The sequence below is a fragment of the Colossoma macropomum genome, unplaced genomic scaffold (assembly GCF_904425465.1).
Source record: "Colossoma macropomum unplaced genomic scaffold, Colossoma_macropomum, whole genome shotgun sequence".
Taxonomy (NCBI): Eukaryota; Metazoa; Chordata; class Actinopteri; order Characiformes; family Serrasalmidae; genus Colossoma; species Colossoma macropomum.
Genome location: NW_023494804.1, coordinates 8,764,388 through 8,782,492, shown reverse-complemented (window position 1 = coordinate 8,782,492; position 18,105 = coordinate 8,764,388). Strand labels below are relative to the sequence as shown.

At 40.8% G+C, this 18,105-nt stretch overlaps 1 protein-coding gene across 1 annotated transcript in view; it reads right to left on the bottom strand.

The window, feature by feature from the left end:
- Positions 1-18,105, bottom strand: part of cplane1 (ciliogenesis and planar polarity effector 1) — a 29,601-nt gene that overhangs the window by 2,930 nt on the left and 8,566 nt on the right. Inside the window, exons 17-49 of the mRNA XM_036595094.1 lie at positions 17,823-17,953; positions 17,318-17,535; positions 16,908-17,072; positions 16,672-16,807; positions 16,138-16,247; positions 15,866-16,012; positions 15,648-15,771; positions 14,677-14,998; positions 13,213-14,149; positions 11,896-12,050; positions 11,414-11,553; positions 11,182-11,285; positions 11,029-11,087; positions 10,718-10,780; positions 10,301-10,493; positions 9,842-10,213; positions 9,094-9,747; positions 8,005-8,171; positions 7,581-7,677; positions 7,276-7,321; positions 6,541-6,675; positions 6,293-6,364; positions 5,939-6,063; positions 4,314-4,521; positions 3,944-4,194; positions 3,772-3,862; positions 3,387-3,587; positions 3,211-3,246; positions 2,708-2,741; positions 2,495-2,623; positions 2,046-2,205; positions 1,854-1,909; positions 400-537 (exon numbers count right to left, since the gene is read on the bottom strand). Coding sequence (XP_036450987.1) covers positions 400-537; positions 1,854-1,909; positions 2,046-2,205; positions 2,495-2,623; positions 2,708-2,741; positions 3,211-3,246; positions 3,387-3,587; positions 3,772-3,862; positions 3,944-4,194; positions 4,314-4,521; positions 5,939-6,063; positions 6,293-6,364; positions 6,541-6,675; positions 7,276-7,321; positions 7,581-7,677; positions 8,005-8,171; positions 9,094-9,747; positions 9,842-10,213; positions 10,301-10,493; positions 10,718-10,780; positions 11,029-11,087; positions 11,182-11,285; positions 11,414-11,553; positions 11,896-12,050; positions 13,213-14,149; positions 14,677-14,998; positions 15,648-15,771; positions 15,866-16,012; positions 16,138-16,247; positions 16,672-16,807; positions 16,908-17,072; positions 17,318-17,535; positions 17,823-17,953 — 5,976 coding nt within the window. The remainder of the gene's footprint in view (positions 1-399; positions 538-1,853; positions 1,910-2,045; positions 2,206-2,494; positions 2,624-2,707; positions 2,742-3,210; positions 3,247-3,386; positions 3,588-3,771; positions 3,863-3,943; positions 4,195-4,313; positions 4,522-5,938; positions 6,064-6,292; positions 6,365-6,540; positions 6,676-7,275; positions 7,322-7,580; positions 7,678-8,004; positions 8,172-9,093; positions 9,748-9,841; positions 10,214-10,300; positions 10,494-10,717; positions 10,781-11,028; positions 11,088-11,181; positions 11,286-11,413; positions 11,554-11,895; positions 12,051-13,212; positions 14,150-14,676; positions 14,999-15,647; positions 15,772-15,865; positions 16,013-16,137; positions 16,248-16,671; positions 16,808-16,907; positions 17,073-17,317; positions 17,536-17,822; positions 17,954-18,105) is intronic.

Genomic DNA, 18,105 nt, shown 5'->3' with positions numbered 1-18,105 from the left:
GGAGGGGGTGATACGGAAAAAACGCAATATTACAATATTTAAGTTGCACCAAGAATGAACAAATAGGGCCACATCTAAAAAATGGCATCTTTTTTATTCTATGTTTCACACAGTGCACCGCACTAAATTCAGTTAACCAGGACTGTTTTATAATGAGAGCTGTTCAGTGTTCTAATATCCACAATATGCACAGAAAAGCATACTGTGATGCAATTTATCACAATAATAATAATAATATCATCATATTCCCAGCACTTAAATTGTAGCTCTTGTAACACAGTCCTAAGTTTTTATTTGTCCATTTATACGTTAAAGCTCCCACATTTTCATACCTAAGGAAGTGAGCATGCTACACAAAAATATTAGACTGACTCTTAATAGGACTGGGTGCACACTGACCTGAGCCTGGAGTCTTGGGCCTGGGTCATGCTGGTGCTGCTGGAGGCAGTGGGGAGGCTGAGGGGAGCAGTGAGCAGGTCTGTGATGAGACTGCAGGCTTCACGGGCCCTCTGGGAGTGGTGCTCCAGCAGGGCCTGCCTAAGAGCACAAGAAGCTTGAGTGCAGACCTTAGTGTAATAACATCATACTCTAAGGGGCAGATTTACTAACGTGTTGCACCATCGGAAACTCTATTTTGGTTCAAAAGGTGGCTGCTGTGATTTACTAAATAAGCCCAACGGCTCTTTAGTGCCTGTAATGAGAAGAAACCGGCGGAGCTGTTCTTTTGCCTCACTGCACATGGATTTAAAGGAATGTTGTTCTCAATGCATAAAATACTGGGAGGAGATTATTATAAAGAAGCACCTAGTCTGATATATAAAGACTGATACTACATACTGACTCTGTGCTGTTTAACACCAGTGAAAAGCTTTTCTTATTTTTGGTGCTAATGTGGCAGCCATTGTTTATGGTCAGAGAGTTTTTCAAGCACATTACACTTACTTTCAATGAAGAAAAAAATAAATAAATAAATAACACATTTGCCATGTCACATTATTTTTAATGCAATAACGGAAATAAAAGAAATAATTCTTTTTTCAGTATTTAATTTTCTTTGGGTTTACCATACAACACTACGAAGGAGCAAGTTTTGCCTAAAAAATGATTTATCAGTTTTCTTTTCGAAACAGATTTGATTATTAAAAGCACATACTGAAAATCTTCAGTTCTGAAATCCCTGCTTTACTAAAGCTATCCCTTATTTAGCCATTTCTGTGCTGTGGCTTCTGTGATTTATGTGGTAGAATGTGGCAAGAGGTTACACTCAAAACTCCCAAACAACCTGGATGCTTTCAGCGAAATTAAACAGGGGTTTTACGATATCATATGGTTTCCAAATGCACTCGGCACAGAACCAATGCAACTCATTGTTCCAGCTGAAAGTCTAAATATTTACTTATTCTCTTGATATTTTATGTATAATGTCGAAATAACCTGTAATTTTCTCAAAAGTCATTTTCTACTTTAAATAATCACATTCTTTCTTGATAAGTAATAACTCAAATTTTAATAAATAAAAAAATATATATTATTTTCACCTAATGATTTCGAACCTGAAATGGATGGATAAGTCTTCTTTTTTTCTGGTGCAAACAGTTTTTCATGTAAAAGTATGTGAGCCAAACAGGTGGTTATATTGCAATGCTTACATGTTAATAATAAAGTTGCGCCTGTGTTCATTTGCATGAAAGTTCTTAGTAGACTGCTGCTAAATGGGCCAACCCCATCAGCACAAAGTGTTGGTTGAGTACGGGTAATTAGCGCCTCTCTTAGTAAATCTGCCTCCCTTTTGTGTACTCGGTGTGCAATGCAGGACAAAAGGGAAATGTTTATGCATTTACACAAAAACATACTTGTCTCTCTCCTCTTTGATTTTCTTGTTGATTGCCAAGTCTCTAGAGGATGGATTCTGTCAAAAAAACAAGAGGAGACAATTAGACACAGTAAATAAAATTTCAGCTCAATCAAGTTGATTTCAAATCAAGTGAAAAATTCAAAATCTCTTTAAATGCTGAGGAAAATAAATAAGAAGGGACACTGCCTACCACTGAGACAGGGGGAGTGAATGGCTTGCGCTCCATCTCTTTCTTCTCCTCCCTTTGTTTACGGTACTCCACCAGTCTCTCACGCTGCTTCTTCCTCATCCAGGATCTCAGCTCCTTCCTCTCCTCTTCTATCATAGATCTCTTCTGCTGCTCCTCCAGCCTGCAGCTCACCACCAAAAATAAATAAATATAACATTTTATCACTGATTTGAGTGTTTGGCATTGAAATGTTCTGCGATAAATAATCAAGAATTGAATCACGTTCATTACTTTTACCATCCAAAAACAACAATGTTGCTAATAAACAATGAATTACAATTACTGTTAGTTAACATTTCACAAAGAAAATCAAGTTTCATTCACTGATCCCCACATTAACATTTTACAGTGAAGTGTCTACTTTCAAGTACACAGACAACAGCAAAGCCAAGCAAGCTCTCAGACCGTACCTGCTCTGCCTGGCCACTGAAGGAGAGAGGTGGAGTGCTGAGGGCGAGAGGGCCCCCTCCTTCACTAAATCTCCCAAGATGTCAGCAACATCACTCAATCCACTGAGACCCAAGGTTTTATCAGCTGATCTGTTGATAAAAATCAAAAAGGTTTAAGTGGGTAAAAATAGTTGGTAACTACGCAAAAAGCTTTACTTACTAAGGAATACTTACATGTTAGAATTCTCCATCAACGATTCAGCCAATTCTACAATAAAATAAGCACAAATTGATCAGAAAATTGGCACAGAATGTTCCTGCAACAGCGAATAATTCAGCGCATATATTATACAGTCATATGCAAAAGTTGGAACACCCCTTGTCAAAATACATCTGAAAATAAGTTATCATGCCCTCAACATGGGTCACAATATGACATTTTTTTCTGTAACTTTAAAGTGCCCAACTTCTATTTTTTGTTGAATTTAACATATTGAAAACAAAGAAAACATAAAATATAAAATGTGCACATTTTATGTTTAATTTGTTCCCCCAGTATTTTACATTCAGCAAATAAACAGTAATTGTGCATACAAATGTGCAGACATGTGTTCTCTGTAGAGAATGCACTTCATTTTGCCAAACATGGAACTTTCACACACTATGGTATATGTGCATCAACAACACTACAATAAAACCAGTTGGGTGAAATAGAGTGCAGTATATAGGTCACTTACCTTGGCTGGCATTCCACGGAGGCTGCTCCGGTTTCACTAGAAAGACATGAAGATCAAGTTGACCACTCAGACTGAGAACTGGGCTAACTTACACCATTCAAGTGAACCTTTACATTGCTTTGCCTTGGATAAACAACTAATATACAAAGAGTAAGTTTGTTTATGAAGTGACATACCTGTAGGAGAGATGCTGACTCGATGGACAAAGCTCTGTGCAGATGCTGCAAGAGGATAGAGAGTGGAGCGCCCCCTCAGGCCAAGAGGAACATTATCACGTGGTGCAGAGGATATAAACCCTCCATCCTTCAGCTTTTCTTTTTCCTCTGTCATGTGTGCTTGCTCCCCAGTATGACGTAGCATGTATCGGACATTCTTCGCTATTAAGGTCGAGAATAAATGCACATTACAAGGAGATCAACACTTTCATACTTCCTTTGATGTGCTTATTTCTAACAGACACTCCTTTCAAAACAAGTATTTATATTTCATATTTACATAAATACTAATTTAAATACTATCAAGACTAAAAATGTGGTGGAGACAAAAGTTTATCTAACTAACCTTCCTTTGTAACTTTAAGAGTGCTAGAATAAGGCTCGTCCTCCTCACTGGGCATCACTGCAGGACCCAGGGTCTCTATAGTATTCACCAACTAAAATACCAAGATACAGCAATTAAGTTAAAGAGAGGATAAATGCATACAAAGAAATGATATACAGCTAACTTAACTTACCAGCCTGGTATTGGCAAACTCTTGGTCCATGTGGTCAGCTATGCTCTGCAGTGCGGCCAGCTGGGCGTCCATCTCAGCGAGACGAACTGAGACTTGGCTGCGGGACAGTAGGGCCCGGTCCCGTGGGCGTTCTGTATTACCAGGCTTTTCTGGAGCCCTGAAATCCATCAATACCCTGACAGTGACAGGATCTCCATTAGGTTCTGATTGAACACTCACAGCGGCAGGAGGAGAGAAATTTGTTGAGAGACCTGCAGGGGGCAAATAAAAAAAAAAAATGAAGGGAACAGAACAGATCTCTTTAGAATCCGTCACCTGTTTACAAAGAGATTAATATAATGATCCAGCTAAAGGTTAAAGGCAGCAGTACCAGGGAGTTCATCATTCTGCTCATATGTATGGAGCTCTGCATTGGTTGGGGTAGAGTTGGTCACGGAAGCAGCTAAAAGATGAAGCTGAGCGGATGTAGGTGGAGATGAGGACGTGGTCTGGGCAGGGGTCTGGGAAGGGGGCAGGTCCTGCAGTAGACTGCCATCCTCCAGATCGATCACATTGATAAACCTCCGGCCATCCATGTTCTGAAAGAGACACGAACAATGCTGAGTACGAAAGTACACACATATATGATCAGTTTGAGATGCATAAAAAGGAGAAATATCAATTGTAATATATTTGAATAATATGCAATAAAGTGTGCACAGATTTTTTTTGGCCAAAATAAAATTCTCAAGCCATTTTCAAACATAAAAATCCCTAAAAAAAAACAGGTGTCAGATATTTCTTAGTGGATGTCAAAAGACTGTCTGCAACAAAACTGATTCTTAGTACTAAAAATGAGAGAAAATTGCTTTGTAAGAAACTTTTTGCTTCATATACCAAACCTGAAGTATAAAACCTGGGTGTTACCATAGCTCTGCTGTATCCCACATGTAAATGCAGTCACTAAAGTAGCTTTTTATCAGTTGGGAAAAACGCTCAGGTTAAGCCTTTGTTATGCATTTGCTACAAGCAGCGTTACTGTACTGGACTTCCTAAGAAAACAACATAGCCTCTACAACTCATACAAAATGCAGCAGCACAGATTCTAACATAGACAAAAACATATCACCCCCATTTAAACACTGTACTGACTGTCTGTAATTTTCAGGACAGATTTCTGTTACTAGCTTTTAAAGCTCTAAATGATCTTAAACCACCTGTGTACCTCACAGAATGTCTCTCTATGTTCCAGTACGTGATCTTATATCTGAAGGTACTGACCTTCTGCAAACAGCTTACGTAAAAAACAGAAATGTGGAGAGACTCTTTCAGTTATTACGCTTCCAAACTGTGGAACTTAATTCCACCTTTTATTAGAACGTCAAGCTCAGTGCTCACTATATCTTTAACTTGGTGTTTAATTAAAATTTTAACTCTCTTTTATATTTATCTTTTTAATTTGATCTATGTTATGGCTTCATATTATTGTAAATGAATACTTTTCACTTTTATTTATGTAATTTTCCCTTGTATTGCTGTTATTAAACAAACTATAATAAAAGAAAAACTCAACTCTAATTACTTCTATTACTGTTAAAATGAATCATTTCTTATTATGTAAAATACTACTTTCATTGTCAGTATTTTACTACTGTGTAAATAGTTTCTCTAGTCACCTCTGCATATTGAGTATATTTTTTTATTCTGTATTTAATGTATAATTCAATAATTAAAAAAATCAACAATTACTGAATTATACACTATTTAATAATTATGTAATAATTATTCTGAATCATGCCTAATGTGGCTAAATTTCTGCTTTCACAATGCACTGAACTGTCTCCTAAAGAATCGTAATCAAACAGAATTGCGTGGTGCCCTAATGAACAGTTCAATAAAGAGAGTATTGTTGTACTATTACGTTCAGAGATCTGTGACTATTAACCAATTATGATCACATTTATTGAGTTGACACTACAGCATTGTCTACATACAGAACAACAGGTCTTTGCTTACCATATTTACATTGGTCTCTGCAGAGTCAGAGCCCTCTGGCAGCTCATGAGACACTTCCCTAGGAAAGCGCAGGTTGAGGAACACATCGGGTGGAAGAACTGGGGTCACATTAACATGTCCACCTCCTGTAGGGGTGACAGAAATACAGCTGAGGGCAGTCATCTAACTCTATCACTGTCTGAATTACCTGACCTTATTTGGAATGGAAATACAGACACTGTTCCATTTCAAACCCCGTGTGCTGAAGTACAGAGCCAAAACAAGACGCATATAACTGTTCAAATACGTACGGATGTACTGGAGATGCTCTGATGTTGAACTTTATCTAAAGTAATGATGTAAGACAGAACTTACTTGTAGATGCAGAGCCAGGAGACACAGGAAGCTGGGCTGAAACAGCTTTATCAGTGACGGTGTGAGGTGAGGCTAGAAGGGACAAAGCCATCAGAAACATCAGCAGAACTTTCTTAAAGAGTCCATATCACATAAAATCAAACTTTCCTTGCTTTTTTTTAATAGACTTTGATTTAGTATGTAAACATTGTACATTAGTTTCAAAACAAACCCTAATCCACACAAGCTGCAAAAACAGTACTACATACCAGGGTCAGTGTTGGTGCAAGCGTCCTGGATTTCAGGGGGCCGTTTCTGTGTGGCAGCAAAAGCATGAAGCTCTGCTGACGTGGAATAGGCCTCATCTAGCAGTCTTTGACCAGACAGCATTGAGTCGAAGGAACCTGTTAAGTAAATGTGACAGGAGAGTATAAACAGTGAGAGAACGATGCTTTTGTGCAGAACACAGGGACTGAACAAAGAAACAGTTTAACCTCAAATGCTAACAAGGACAAACTGTAATTATCTACATAACTGCTAATTAGTGGTTATTAGCATTCATCAAAGCTGTACTATGTAAGATTTCTTGTTAAAAATAAAAGTAGTAGCATTACTGAATCATGGGTAAAAATGCTAAAACATAGTGTGAGTATGCTGCCTTGAGTCGCTCTGTAAAGCCTGTAAAGCCCAACGTAAAAACAACATTATACTAATGAAGATATGATGACAGCAGATAATTCAATGCCAGTGATGGAAGACACCTTCATCACCAAGTTCTGACTGAGTTCCTTTTGAATTAATTTGCCCGTTCAGGGAAGGGGTCCGAAGTAAAATCGACATTTCAAAATGTTCTTCTGCATGCTGCACGCAATTCCACAATTCCACCAGAGAGGTCTTTAAATCCTTAAACTTAAAAAAGTGTAGCTTTAAATACTAGCAGCACATATGGGCTGCTTTAATAGAATTCTGTGAAGGACTATTAATGCGTCTGTGAAAGCACTCACCTAAAGGAATGGCATAGCCATCTGGAGTAGTTTCTTCTTCCTCAGGCTGCAAACATAAAAAAGTACTCAATAAAAAATACAAGATTATTTACAAAAATTTTTGGTCAAGTTGAAGTACGAAGCCTGAAGTACAAATACAAGTTTGGTGCTGCAAAGACAGCAATAAGCTCATTTAAAAAAAACACATTTCTGTCCTTTATTTAATTTTGTCTGTCTTAATTTTAAAAACATTTTCTAACTATACAGAACTACATTTAGCTGAAGGCCTTCTGGCATTCTTCTAATGAAGATGATGGTTGCTGTACCTGAGATGGAGGGATTATAGAGTCCTCTGGCCTGAATGACACTGCAGGCTTTTCTTCTTTTTTATTCTCCCTTTTCCTCTCTTCTCTTCTTTTGAGCCTGATGAACATGTATTAAAAGCACAAATTAAGCAGAAAGCACTACAGATGCACATGTTGCACCATAGGTGGAGCTGCAAAATAGCAGAAATATCGTCCTTCACATTGGAAATAGATATGACAGTATACAGAGAGGCTGCATAAATAGATCATTAATAATTTTAGAGAACAACTGCTGGAAAACAGTACTGCTTTTCTGCTTACAAGATCCTAGCTATTATGCACGAAACCCAGTAAAGGCTTAAGAACAGGGTGCTCCAGAACAGCATTCTGGCAACCTATGAAAGAATGAAATCAGCGAATGGAAGAAGCTAAGTCAGATAGGTACCTCTTGCTGGAGGGGGCGTCTGTACTTTTTCTCTGTGTAACTTGGTCTGCCTTGAGGAGTTGGAGCTTGGAATCGGCTCCCTGTTTCTTCACTGCAGCCCAGCTCATCAGCTCCTCCAGCGGGATCAGACGAGGAGTACGAACAAGAGGCGCACTGTACTGCAAACCCTGCAATTCAATAATTACAGAACTTTGTTCAAATATTATTTCCACTACCTTTAAACCTTTGGATTCACTTGACATCCTACTTTTCTTTCAAACTGGCACCAAAAAGTATTTGGACATTTGTGCCATTAGGTGTATTGTGTTAGAAAACAAAATGTCAAACCAAAGGGCATTTATTTTATGTCACGTTCTTCTGGTCAAGTATTCTTTTACAGCGCAGCTGAATTGTTGTCATTTAAACAGTTTCTTTGCAGGACTTTGTATGTTTGTATCCAAAATGCTATTGTGCACTTGTGAGTTCATGATACCATCAATGAACACAAACTCCACACCATTGTAAAAATGGTTATATGGTTAAAGGTGTCCAAATTTCTTTGGTGGCCACTGTATATATACAGCAGTAACTTAAAGTAGTAAAATAAAGATTGAGAAATTGTAAACTATATGGCAAAACTTTTTTTTATGTTTTAATATCCCTAGTATGCTCTGAGCTGCAAGAAGTCATTTTACAGTTAAATAACAATATACAATAAAATAAAATATTAATTTACAGTCATTATTTTTTTAACAGTAATTTTTGGTCAAGCTAATTATTTTATTATAAACAATTTTTGGTGCTGTACAGCTTTCTCAGGCATTTTAAAACCATCTACAGCTTTGCTCTTCATTCTGGACACATTTAAGATGTCTTAACTCTCTTAATTCTTTGTCGTGCACAGCGTTTGAAGTCATTTTAGTCATTTAAAATATCAAATTTCACAATTATTGGCACTGTAAAGCTTTCTTAACAATCCTAGAACCATCTACTTCTTTGCTCCTGCTTCTGGATACACTTAAAATGTCTAAACATTTGAATGGTAATGCATGGAGCACCATTTAGCTTCTGGCTTGAAATGTTTTGGGTGTAGAGTGGACTAGAGCTTACTGTACTTGGTGGGTCAGGCTCAGCGCGCAGCAGGTGAAGTCTGGGGTAGTGACCCACTGCTGTAGGGCCCAATGTGGGCTGCTTCACTGTAGCAGAGAAAGGGATGTGAGGCAGCTGGATGTGTTGAGCCTGGGTGGCAGGAGGAAAACGCAGTAGTGGGAGCCCTGTTTGGGGTGCAGGAGGCAGGCGAAGGGCTTCCTTCTCCGCCTCCCTCATAGATGGTACTTTTGGGAAGCATAGTCGAGCTTGTTTGGGGTACTGGTTAAGGTTTAGGTGTGCTGGTGGTGCTGTGGGTTCAGCACACCTCCTACTGTCCTCCTCTGCTCTCCTGCTCACACTGGACTCATACTGACTGAGGTTGAGGTGAAGGGGCTGGGGGCCCCAGGCCTCTCTTACTGTGACCGGAAGAGGGGGACGAAGTAGAGCCGATTGAGAAGGAGGCAACTGGAGAAGCTTCAGCCCCTGCATTACAGGGGTGGTCATCTCTGGGGGGTTAAAGACAGGACGGTCATGAGACCTGCCATTGGAAAGCGCCGATGGGGGAGCTTGATTCTCCACAGTGGTGAGAAGCCCTTGAGATGGACGAATAAAAGGTCTTCCTGCTGTCTGGTCACCTCTAGACCAATCTGAACGAATAGTCAGCTGTTGGATTTCCTACAGTCAGAACAAACAGACGAACAGCTGACACATTATTTGTGACATTAACTTATAACTTGTTTGGAAATATCTCATTTTAGATTTTTTTTACCTGAGTGTTGAATCTTGAATCAATAGGACTTCTTCTTTCTTCACAAGGACTCAGTACAGGTTCTGCTTCCACACTGGACGGCTGCTGGTTAGCAGCTCTGGTTTTCCTGTTCTGGGGCTCAGAAACAGAGATCTGCTCATCTGCATTGTCTAGTCTTACGTTTTGAGTTGTTTGACTGTTTATGCTTTGAGGACGATCTGCAGACTGTGCCACAGTGGGTACGCTGGCTTGGTCCTGGGTTTGTGCAGGTGCAGTGGCATGGGAGGAAGGCACACTGAGCTGTGCCAGCAGCGGGTTGGCTTGGGAAAGGGGCAGGTTTGCAAAGGAGGCTCCCACAACTTGCATAAGACTCATGAAGTTGATCTGCTGCAACTAAAATACAAAAGAAAGTAGGTAAAAGAAGATAATTTTTTCAAATACAAAAAAGTTACTAAACATTCAGCTCTGCTTTTCACTCACTTGCACTAATCTGAAAAGCTCATCCTGGAGAAGCTGTCTGACTGGATCTGGGTGTGCGTCAGCTCCGCTCTGGGGCAACGCTCCACTGGGAGGATGGCTTGAAGTTCCAGGCACAATTGGAGGGTCTGACACTGGGAGACATTCCTGATCAGTCTTCTGAAGAGATGCTGGTTTTGGAGCCTCATGTAGAGGACTAAATGAGTAACAGAGATAAAACTTACAAAACTTTTATACTTACAGATAATGGAAATGTTGTGGTAAAGTACAAAGTAAAGTACTTTTAAAGTAAAAGTTACAATCGTCAAAAGTGTCAAAATGTTAATCAGAACTATGACGGATCCTACAGTATAGTGGTAAAGCATTAAGACGAATGTATGTATACAAAACTTCAGCTTGGTACTCAGTTTAGGTACTTGCCTGGATGCTGTTTCATTTCCAGGTTCTACAGGTGTGCTGTGGCATATGCCACCTTCCTCAGAGCTATAACAGAGACATCTTGATGTTAGATCATCAAAGCTTGAATACAGAACAAAACAATGTCAGTTGCTTGGTTTCAGTTTACCCACACAGTCAAAGGAGGTGCTTTGTTTACACTCAAACCATGGCAACCTGTATGACTAAAGACTTATTGGCTAGAGCCAAGCCTTGGGATGCTTTAAATGCTCCTGTTGAAAAAGGGGTTCTACAATATTAACATAATTTTAATTCAAGCACTGAACTGAACTTACTGAGATTCGGACGACTCATCAGTCGTCTCTGGGCATTCCAAATCTGCCAACGTCAAAGCCTGAAGAAGAAAACAGCGAATCACTGAATTTAGAAAGCAGCCACTATATGGTCTGGTACATTTAACTGGAATGTTCTCAGGCAGTTGTGTTCACCTGCTCTCTGGGAAGTCTAAGTGTTCTGCTCTGGGTCTTGATTTGAACAGAAATATTTGGCCCAAATAAAGAACCTTCCAAGGTCTCCACAATACTGCTGTAATCTGCAAAAAGAACACAAAGACTCTTGGAAACAGCCATCTAAAAGGAGAAGATCACTATTTAAGTAGCAATCAGCAACATAATCAAAATGGTTCATTATTCAGGCTGGTAACTCCAGCAAAGTTCTTACCTTCTGATTCAGACACTGGGAGCAGTTCGCTCTCTCTTCTATTGTCCTCTCTTTTCATCTCAGGATCAGAGGTTATGTCCTCAGGCTCAGACAAGTGAGAGACGCTTTTGTCTTCCTGAATCTCCACAGACTCACACATCCTGCAGAATAAAACAATGCTGCAGAAAAACTGAACAGGTCTGGGTTTTCCAAAAGCACCTTAGCACAAAGACGATTCTTAAATGGTACAGCAAGCATCACAATGGGCCAGTTAAGATAATCAAGCAGTTATGATGATCGTGGAACTAAGATCCTTTTGGGAAACCAGGCACAGTTTGATTTGTGATCAGTGATTAGTTTAAAAAATGTTTAGCAAGTCCCTTTTTTGAGGAACTCCTGTTAGCAGGGACTTCAAAATAATTTGTATATTCGTCTATCAGGGGTTAAACGGAGCACAGGACACAGAGCTACATGTTCATTCTTGAAGCACAACAGGTACTCACCTAGAGCTGTGTCCCTGCTGAGGGTCCAGATCAGGCAGGGTGATAGGGGTCCCTTCTGAAGCAGGGTAGCCGGTGTCCACACTGCTCTCTCTCTCCTTCCTCCAGCCAGACTGGGGCTGGAGGACAGGAGCCACAGTAATCTCCCTCTCCGGAACCTGTGTCAAGAACGAAACCATGTTTAAGTAAAGCTTAACAGCCCTCAAGAATATTTTATTAATACACCTCTAAACATGCTTTTATTGCTCTACACTGTTCAGTTATTAATTGCAAGGCTTACTTACAGATATTAACCTCACCAGTGTTTCCCACACATAGATTACACTTTGACGGTGCACCCAGGTATAGGAACACCACCCAGGAAAATTTTGACTCATTTTAAAATGCTGAACATTCATTTTAACACAAAAATAATGGCAATTTTATTGCTACATGAAAGCAGCTTGGGTCAGGGAAGGAGAAGAGTGAGAGAAAGAGAGTAATGGAGACAGCAGAAGAGTGAGCAGCACAAACACTAGTCCTTGTCTTCTTTCAGTTCAAAAGAATGCCTAATTGCAGTTACACTAGTGACTCAGTTAATATGTACCTAACCTTCAAGCACTGAAAATTATTTGAACAAGAAGTCGCACAAGAAGGAGGAGAGACTTGTAGCTCAAGTACCCTGATGTGTGCAGATTCACTGTGCCAGGTAAGTGCTTTGCTGTCATTAATCCAGCGTAAACTATACTGACATACAGTCAGAAAAAGGCTATATCATAGAGAAGTGCATTTTGGAGCTGGTATTCATGTAAAAGGCACATTTGGAGTCTACCTCATTCTTTGTTCTTGACATGTGCTTAACGCTCTTTGCCAGCAATTCGGGTCTCTGCTGTCAGTCATAAAACACTTCAGTTCAATGTTATTTTTCCTGCCCAAGCCCATAAAAACTGCTGGTAGGCTGTAGTGAGACCTTCTGGTGCAAAAAGGCTCAGAAAGAGATCACCATCGTTTGCAGTTCTAACAAAGATGCCAGTCTAAAACTGAGCCAGGCAGGTCAGGTCAGGTATTATTTTGAATTTAGTTATTTATTTATGCTCTTGAGTTGGTGTCTGCCCCCGTCCCCCTACTCCCCGCCTCAGCACCACAGTATATTTCAAATATGTGGGAAATTCTGATGGGAAACACTGCTTGCAATAAAATATTCAGTAACTACTATGAAACTAATTTCCTAGTTACAAGACTGAGGAACTGAAATTGGGATGCTTAGGGTTTAAAAGGTTAAAGACCAATCAGTACAATTCAGAACAAAATAATGGACAAACATCTTAAACAATAACTCACTTTAAGCTGGACACAGTGCTTGTCAACACCCAGCAGGGCAGCAGTAAATCTCTGCTCCAACAGCCTAAGAGCAAAGAGCACAGCAGGAGCTGAGGCTTTGGCTCTGATGACCACAGGCTCGCCTGCACCCTCTGGCTTCTTTCTGCTGGGCTGAATGACCAGGACGCTTCTGTCTGCCCAGCGGAGCATCCATTCCAGCAGCCTGCCCAGCTGGGGAAACTGAGCTTCCATCTTGGAGTCCAGCTCCAGCTGAAGGTCCACATCAGGGCGGGATACAGTCTTAACAGGCCAGCGCTCTGTTTGTGGAGTCCATGGGAACGAGTTCTGGACTGAGCTCATTTCGGCACTGACAGCAGACCCCCTGAGTTGTGCCTCAATATGGGCCTGGCTACCATTCTGGCGAAGGCTAAATAAACCTGGCTGTTTCCCAGGGAGAGGCTGAACAGCCATGCTGGTCCGAGTTGTGTGGGTCTCACTGATTATAGATGCAGCGAGACCGATTGAGAGGGGTGGCTCAGGAGTATCTGGAAGTGTTTGAAAGCAGTGGCCAGCGCGAAACACAGGGAGCACCACATCCCGTTTTCGGCCAGCTTTGCGGCGTTTCAGTGCAGTCAGCATGTCGAAGGTGTCAGAGTGAAGCTCTCGATCATGCAGCTCTGATGAAAAGCTGCTCAGCAGAGGAAGCTCTGACTCCTCTGAGTCTAGGCTGTCCTTCTCCAGCACATAGCTGAAGAAAAGCTCCAAAAAGCGGAGATATTCCTCATCATCAAGCTCAAACAACCATGTTCCCACAGCTGGTAAGGAGTGATCTTTGTCATCTCCTTGCTCTGTAACTGACACCTGGACTGGTCCCTTGGTCACAGACTTGGAGCTTCTGTTCCCTTTTTTCTTAATTTTTGATTGTTCAGGGCTGTCCTGAGCTTTAGATGACTTGGAGCTGGAAAAACATGGAAGCACATGCAATCATTTAAAGCAAAGCAGCTGTTTTTCACTTTTTCACAGTACAATCAAGATTAAGATATAACAGTAACAGGGCAACGTGCTGCCTTAAAATGATGTGACCAGTTGACAGACAATAGTCCTGTTTGTCTTTTGCCACTGTATAAACCAACAACCAACTGCTCTCACAGACTACATTGCAGACCGCATTCCCTATAGGGAACAAACTTAAATATGGCAATTTTCTGCTAATTTTTGTGCAAAATTTCTATTTATTTGCTGAGGTTAACATATTGAACAAATTAAAACATCAAAACATTTGCACAAGCCACACTTTATGTTCTTTCCAAATCTGAAAACTTTTGCATATGACCTTTATTACCACTATTTCTGTGTTATTTTGTTAAATGTGTCTTACTACTATGGGAGAGATCAGTGGTTATTTGTGTTCTTTGATGATAATCAATTAGCTTTGAGTTTGGGTGGTAAGGGGAGATGTAACAGTAATGACATTAGTAAGAGTACCTGTAAGGTGATCTGGCCTGCAGGTCTGGAGAGAGAGGCTCTGACAATGTATCAGCAGTGTCCCCCTCACTGCCCACTAGGGGCCGCTCACAATCTGTCAACGTGCTGTTACTCAAGCTAGTGCCCAGAGAGAATCGGCTTAATATCGTAGCAGCTCCTCCCCGCTCCTCCTCTTCCTCTCTCTCCCAGAGATGCCGCTCCAGCGGGGCCAGAGTCTTAGCCAAACGCCGCTCCTCTCGGCAGCGCTGCCTCCGCTGATCCTGTATCAGCAGCATCATAGTCTCAGGCTCCTCTTCCTCCTGACCACCACTTGGCTGTGCGGCTATGCATAAATTGGTACTTGTTACTGATAAGCAAATACAATCGATTACATTCATATCATCGTTGGAACAAAATCTATCTGTATTTGGTTTTGTCATGACAGTGATGATATACGGAGATTGTCACAGTACCTCCATTTCAAAACACTACTGTTCAAAAGTTCATCAATGTTTTCAATAACATTTGAATCCAAATAGATACATAAAAAATCTTTCTAATAAGCTTGTCAGGTGCCCTTTTACAGATTTCAAATAATTACAAGGAAGCTGCAAAATAAATGTAAGAAATTTAACTAACTGATTTTATCAATATCCAGAGTTATTTTTCGAATGGTGATCAAATCTTGCGACAGAAAAAAATTCTGGCAAAAAAAAAAATTAAATAGATAATTAGATGGATAATTTAGTTTAATTTGTTAATAAAAAAAGTATTAAAAATGCTGTCCCATATTTTCAAGTCACTAAATCACCGAAATATACCAATTTGAACCTTGACTTTGAACCAATTTGGTAGAATGATCCATATAAAACAAAGATTATAACAAGACATTTCAAACTTGAATGAAAGTATATGTAGGATGTCTTATGCAGTGCACTGAAACTGTGTGTAGTGCACTTTCTAGAGAGGCTAACCCAACAGTCATGTTTAACCTTGTTTTGAGGTCTGCACAGTGCAGGGCCTTAATCTTTGCATCAGTGAGCTGTACTTGTCCCGCAGAGGTACCCGGACAGATTCCTCCTCTTCTGGAAATATCCTGACCAGTGTCTCTGCCACCTGCCCATTTGGGGAGAAGAAAGCACAAGAGGGGTTTAGACACCAGCTTGAGTTGCTGATGGACACAGAGTATTCTGAATAGGCTGGTCTTTACCATTGGAATAGGAGGCAGTTCGGCCACCAGGCTGAGGGCCAAGTCCTGCAGTATCTCTTCAGCACTGAGGAAGCGGGAAAAGGGCAGCAGGCGGCAAACCCAGCGCAGGGCCTCCTCGCACAGCTCGGACACATTAACGTCTATTAACTGCAACACAAAGCACTCCATACAGAAAAAAAACAGCACTGCCAGTCCAGACTTCTATTAGAATATCTATAATAGAATTATTAATTAACATTAGGGCTCTGTTGGGTGATTTTTGTGTAGTGCACCTCAGAGTTTTGAGACTTGGTTCTAGCAGTCTGATACTTTCTACAGGAAACAGTGAGCTGGTCACGAACATTTAGCATCCAGCACAGCCCACACAACTCCCTGAAGCACACTGAGGAACACATGCAGACACACGCATACATTTATACACAGCAATCATTTGAAAAAAAATAAACTGGATACACAATGAAAGAGAGAATTAGAAGCTAATAATAGAAATAACCTCACAAATGTTGCGTCAGATAATGCGGTCAACACCGAAGGTCTAATGATTACCTTAGTACTTTTAGGAAATGATATCACTTAGCACAATTAACACATTTTCAGGCTTTATTCCTTTCTGAGATATAGACTATGCAAGCCTAAAATGTTGTACACTATCTACTGAGCAAAAAGACATTATCTCCTGTAGGTACTGATCAAACCTGAGATGGTTAGCTGAAAACTTCTGTTCTTAAATTCTGTTAGAATCTCTTAACTGTTACTTTCATATCTTCGCAGTGAGACTCTATTGTAACCTATAAAAACATACACACCTATTGTCTGTTTAGCAACGTTGTCCATGTCTCCATGCCCACTGTGCCCCAGGCGGAAAAACCTACGGCGGTTAGTGAACTTCTTCAAGCCCTCTGGCAAGATATCATCTTTAGACTCCACACTGTCCTTTCTGACCTGTTAATAAACCATTGCCAGAAAGCAGGCACTTCTTTAAAATGAATTCAATAAATCTACAAGCTGAGGTGCCCAAATGAGAGGCAGCTAAAATGTTTACCTTGCGGAAGATCTGGCGGCAGCGGCGCAGGCTGCTTATGTACCACTGGGCAGCAGGCCGGGAGCAGTGGGCAGCTCTGAACAGCAGCAGCACTCGCTGCAACACTCCAGCAACATGGCAGCGCAACTCTCTCTCCAGGGCCAGCACTCCACCTTCAACTGAGTCCTGAGAAGAACACAGAGACATTATAGCAAGAAAGTTTAAATGGCAATAAAAATGCTAATATTGGCTGAAATATATGCCTGCATTCAGTGTCTGTTCTTGAGTCCATGCTTAGTTTTCTACAACTTTTAAATGATCAGTCAAAACAACGGTAATCTATTACCTACTGCTTTCATTCATTATTAGCTGTGTTGGTGCTTTTGAGCTAGATATAGCCTATGGCTTACTGCAGGTTCTGTGGAGAGTACCTGTGTGTTAGGAGCAGGCTGTGGACAGTACAGAGGAGGTGCCGGCAGGTAGAATGCAGGAGGCACAAGCATGGGGAGAGAGGAAGCATGCTCTTTGGCTGAATCCAGCAGTTGGGTGAGGGGCTGAGAGACAACATCCACATCAGCCATGACTGAAGCCTTCAGGATTTCCTGCACTGAGGCCTGTAGTAACTCCATGTCTTCTACTTCCACTGTATCTGAGAGAGAAAAAGGTAGGTGTAAATTTTGTGAAGAACGGACCTCCAGAAATAGCCAAAATATACTTATATTAAAATTAAGGTATGCTTGCTCTTTCTCCTGTAAAGTTATCATTTTGGAGATATGAGGTTTCATACTGACAGCAGCGATCGTGAGTGGGTCTGTATGTATGTATACACACACACACACGCACGCACGCACGCACGCACGCACGCACGCACGCACGCACAGTACGTGGGTCAATAGCTTTCCTTTATGTAGGAATAAAATTAACTAAAGCGCAAACCTGTTCCAGTTTTGAAAGCTTGGCCACTTCCATCAAACCCAGTCATGCAGCCCATTAATGACTCCAGCTGAGTCTGAAAGATACAGCCAGGCTGCAATTCTGTAGGGATGTGCAGCTCTTTCCATTTCAGCCTAAAGCAAAAGGCAAAAACTCTTTATTTATCATCATTATAGATTAGTGGTGACTAACCCTTTTCCTGGAGGTCTACTGTCCTACAGGTTTAATCTCTAACCCAAATCTAGCACATCTTATTCAGCTACTTAAGGCAATAATTTGACAGATC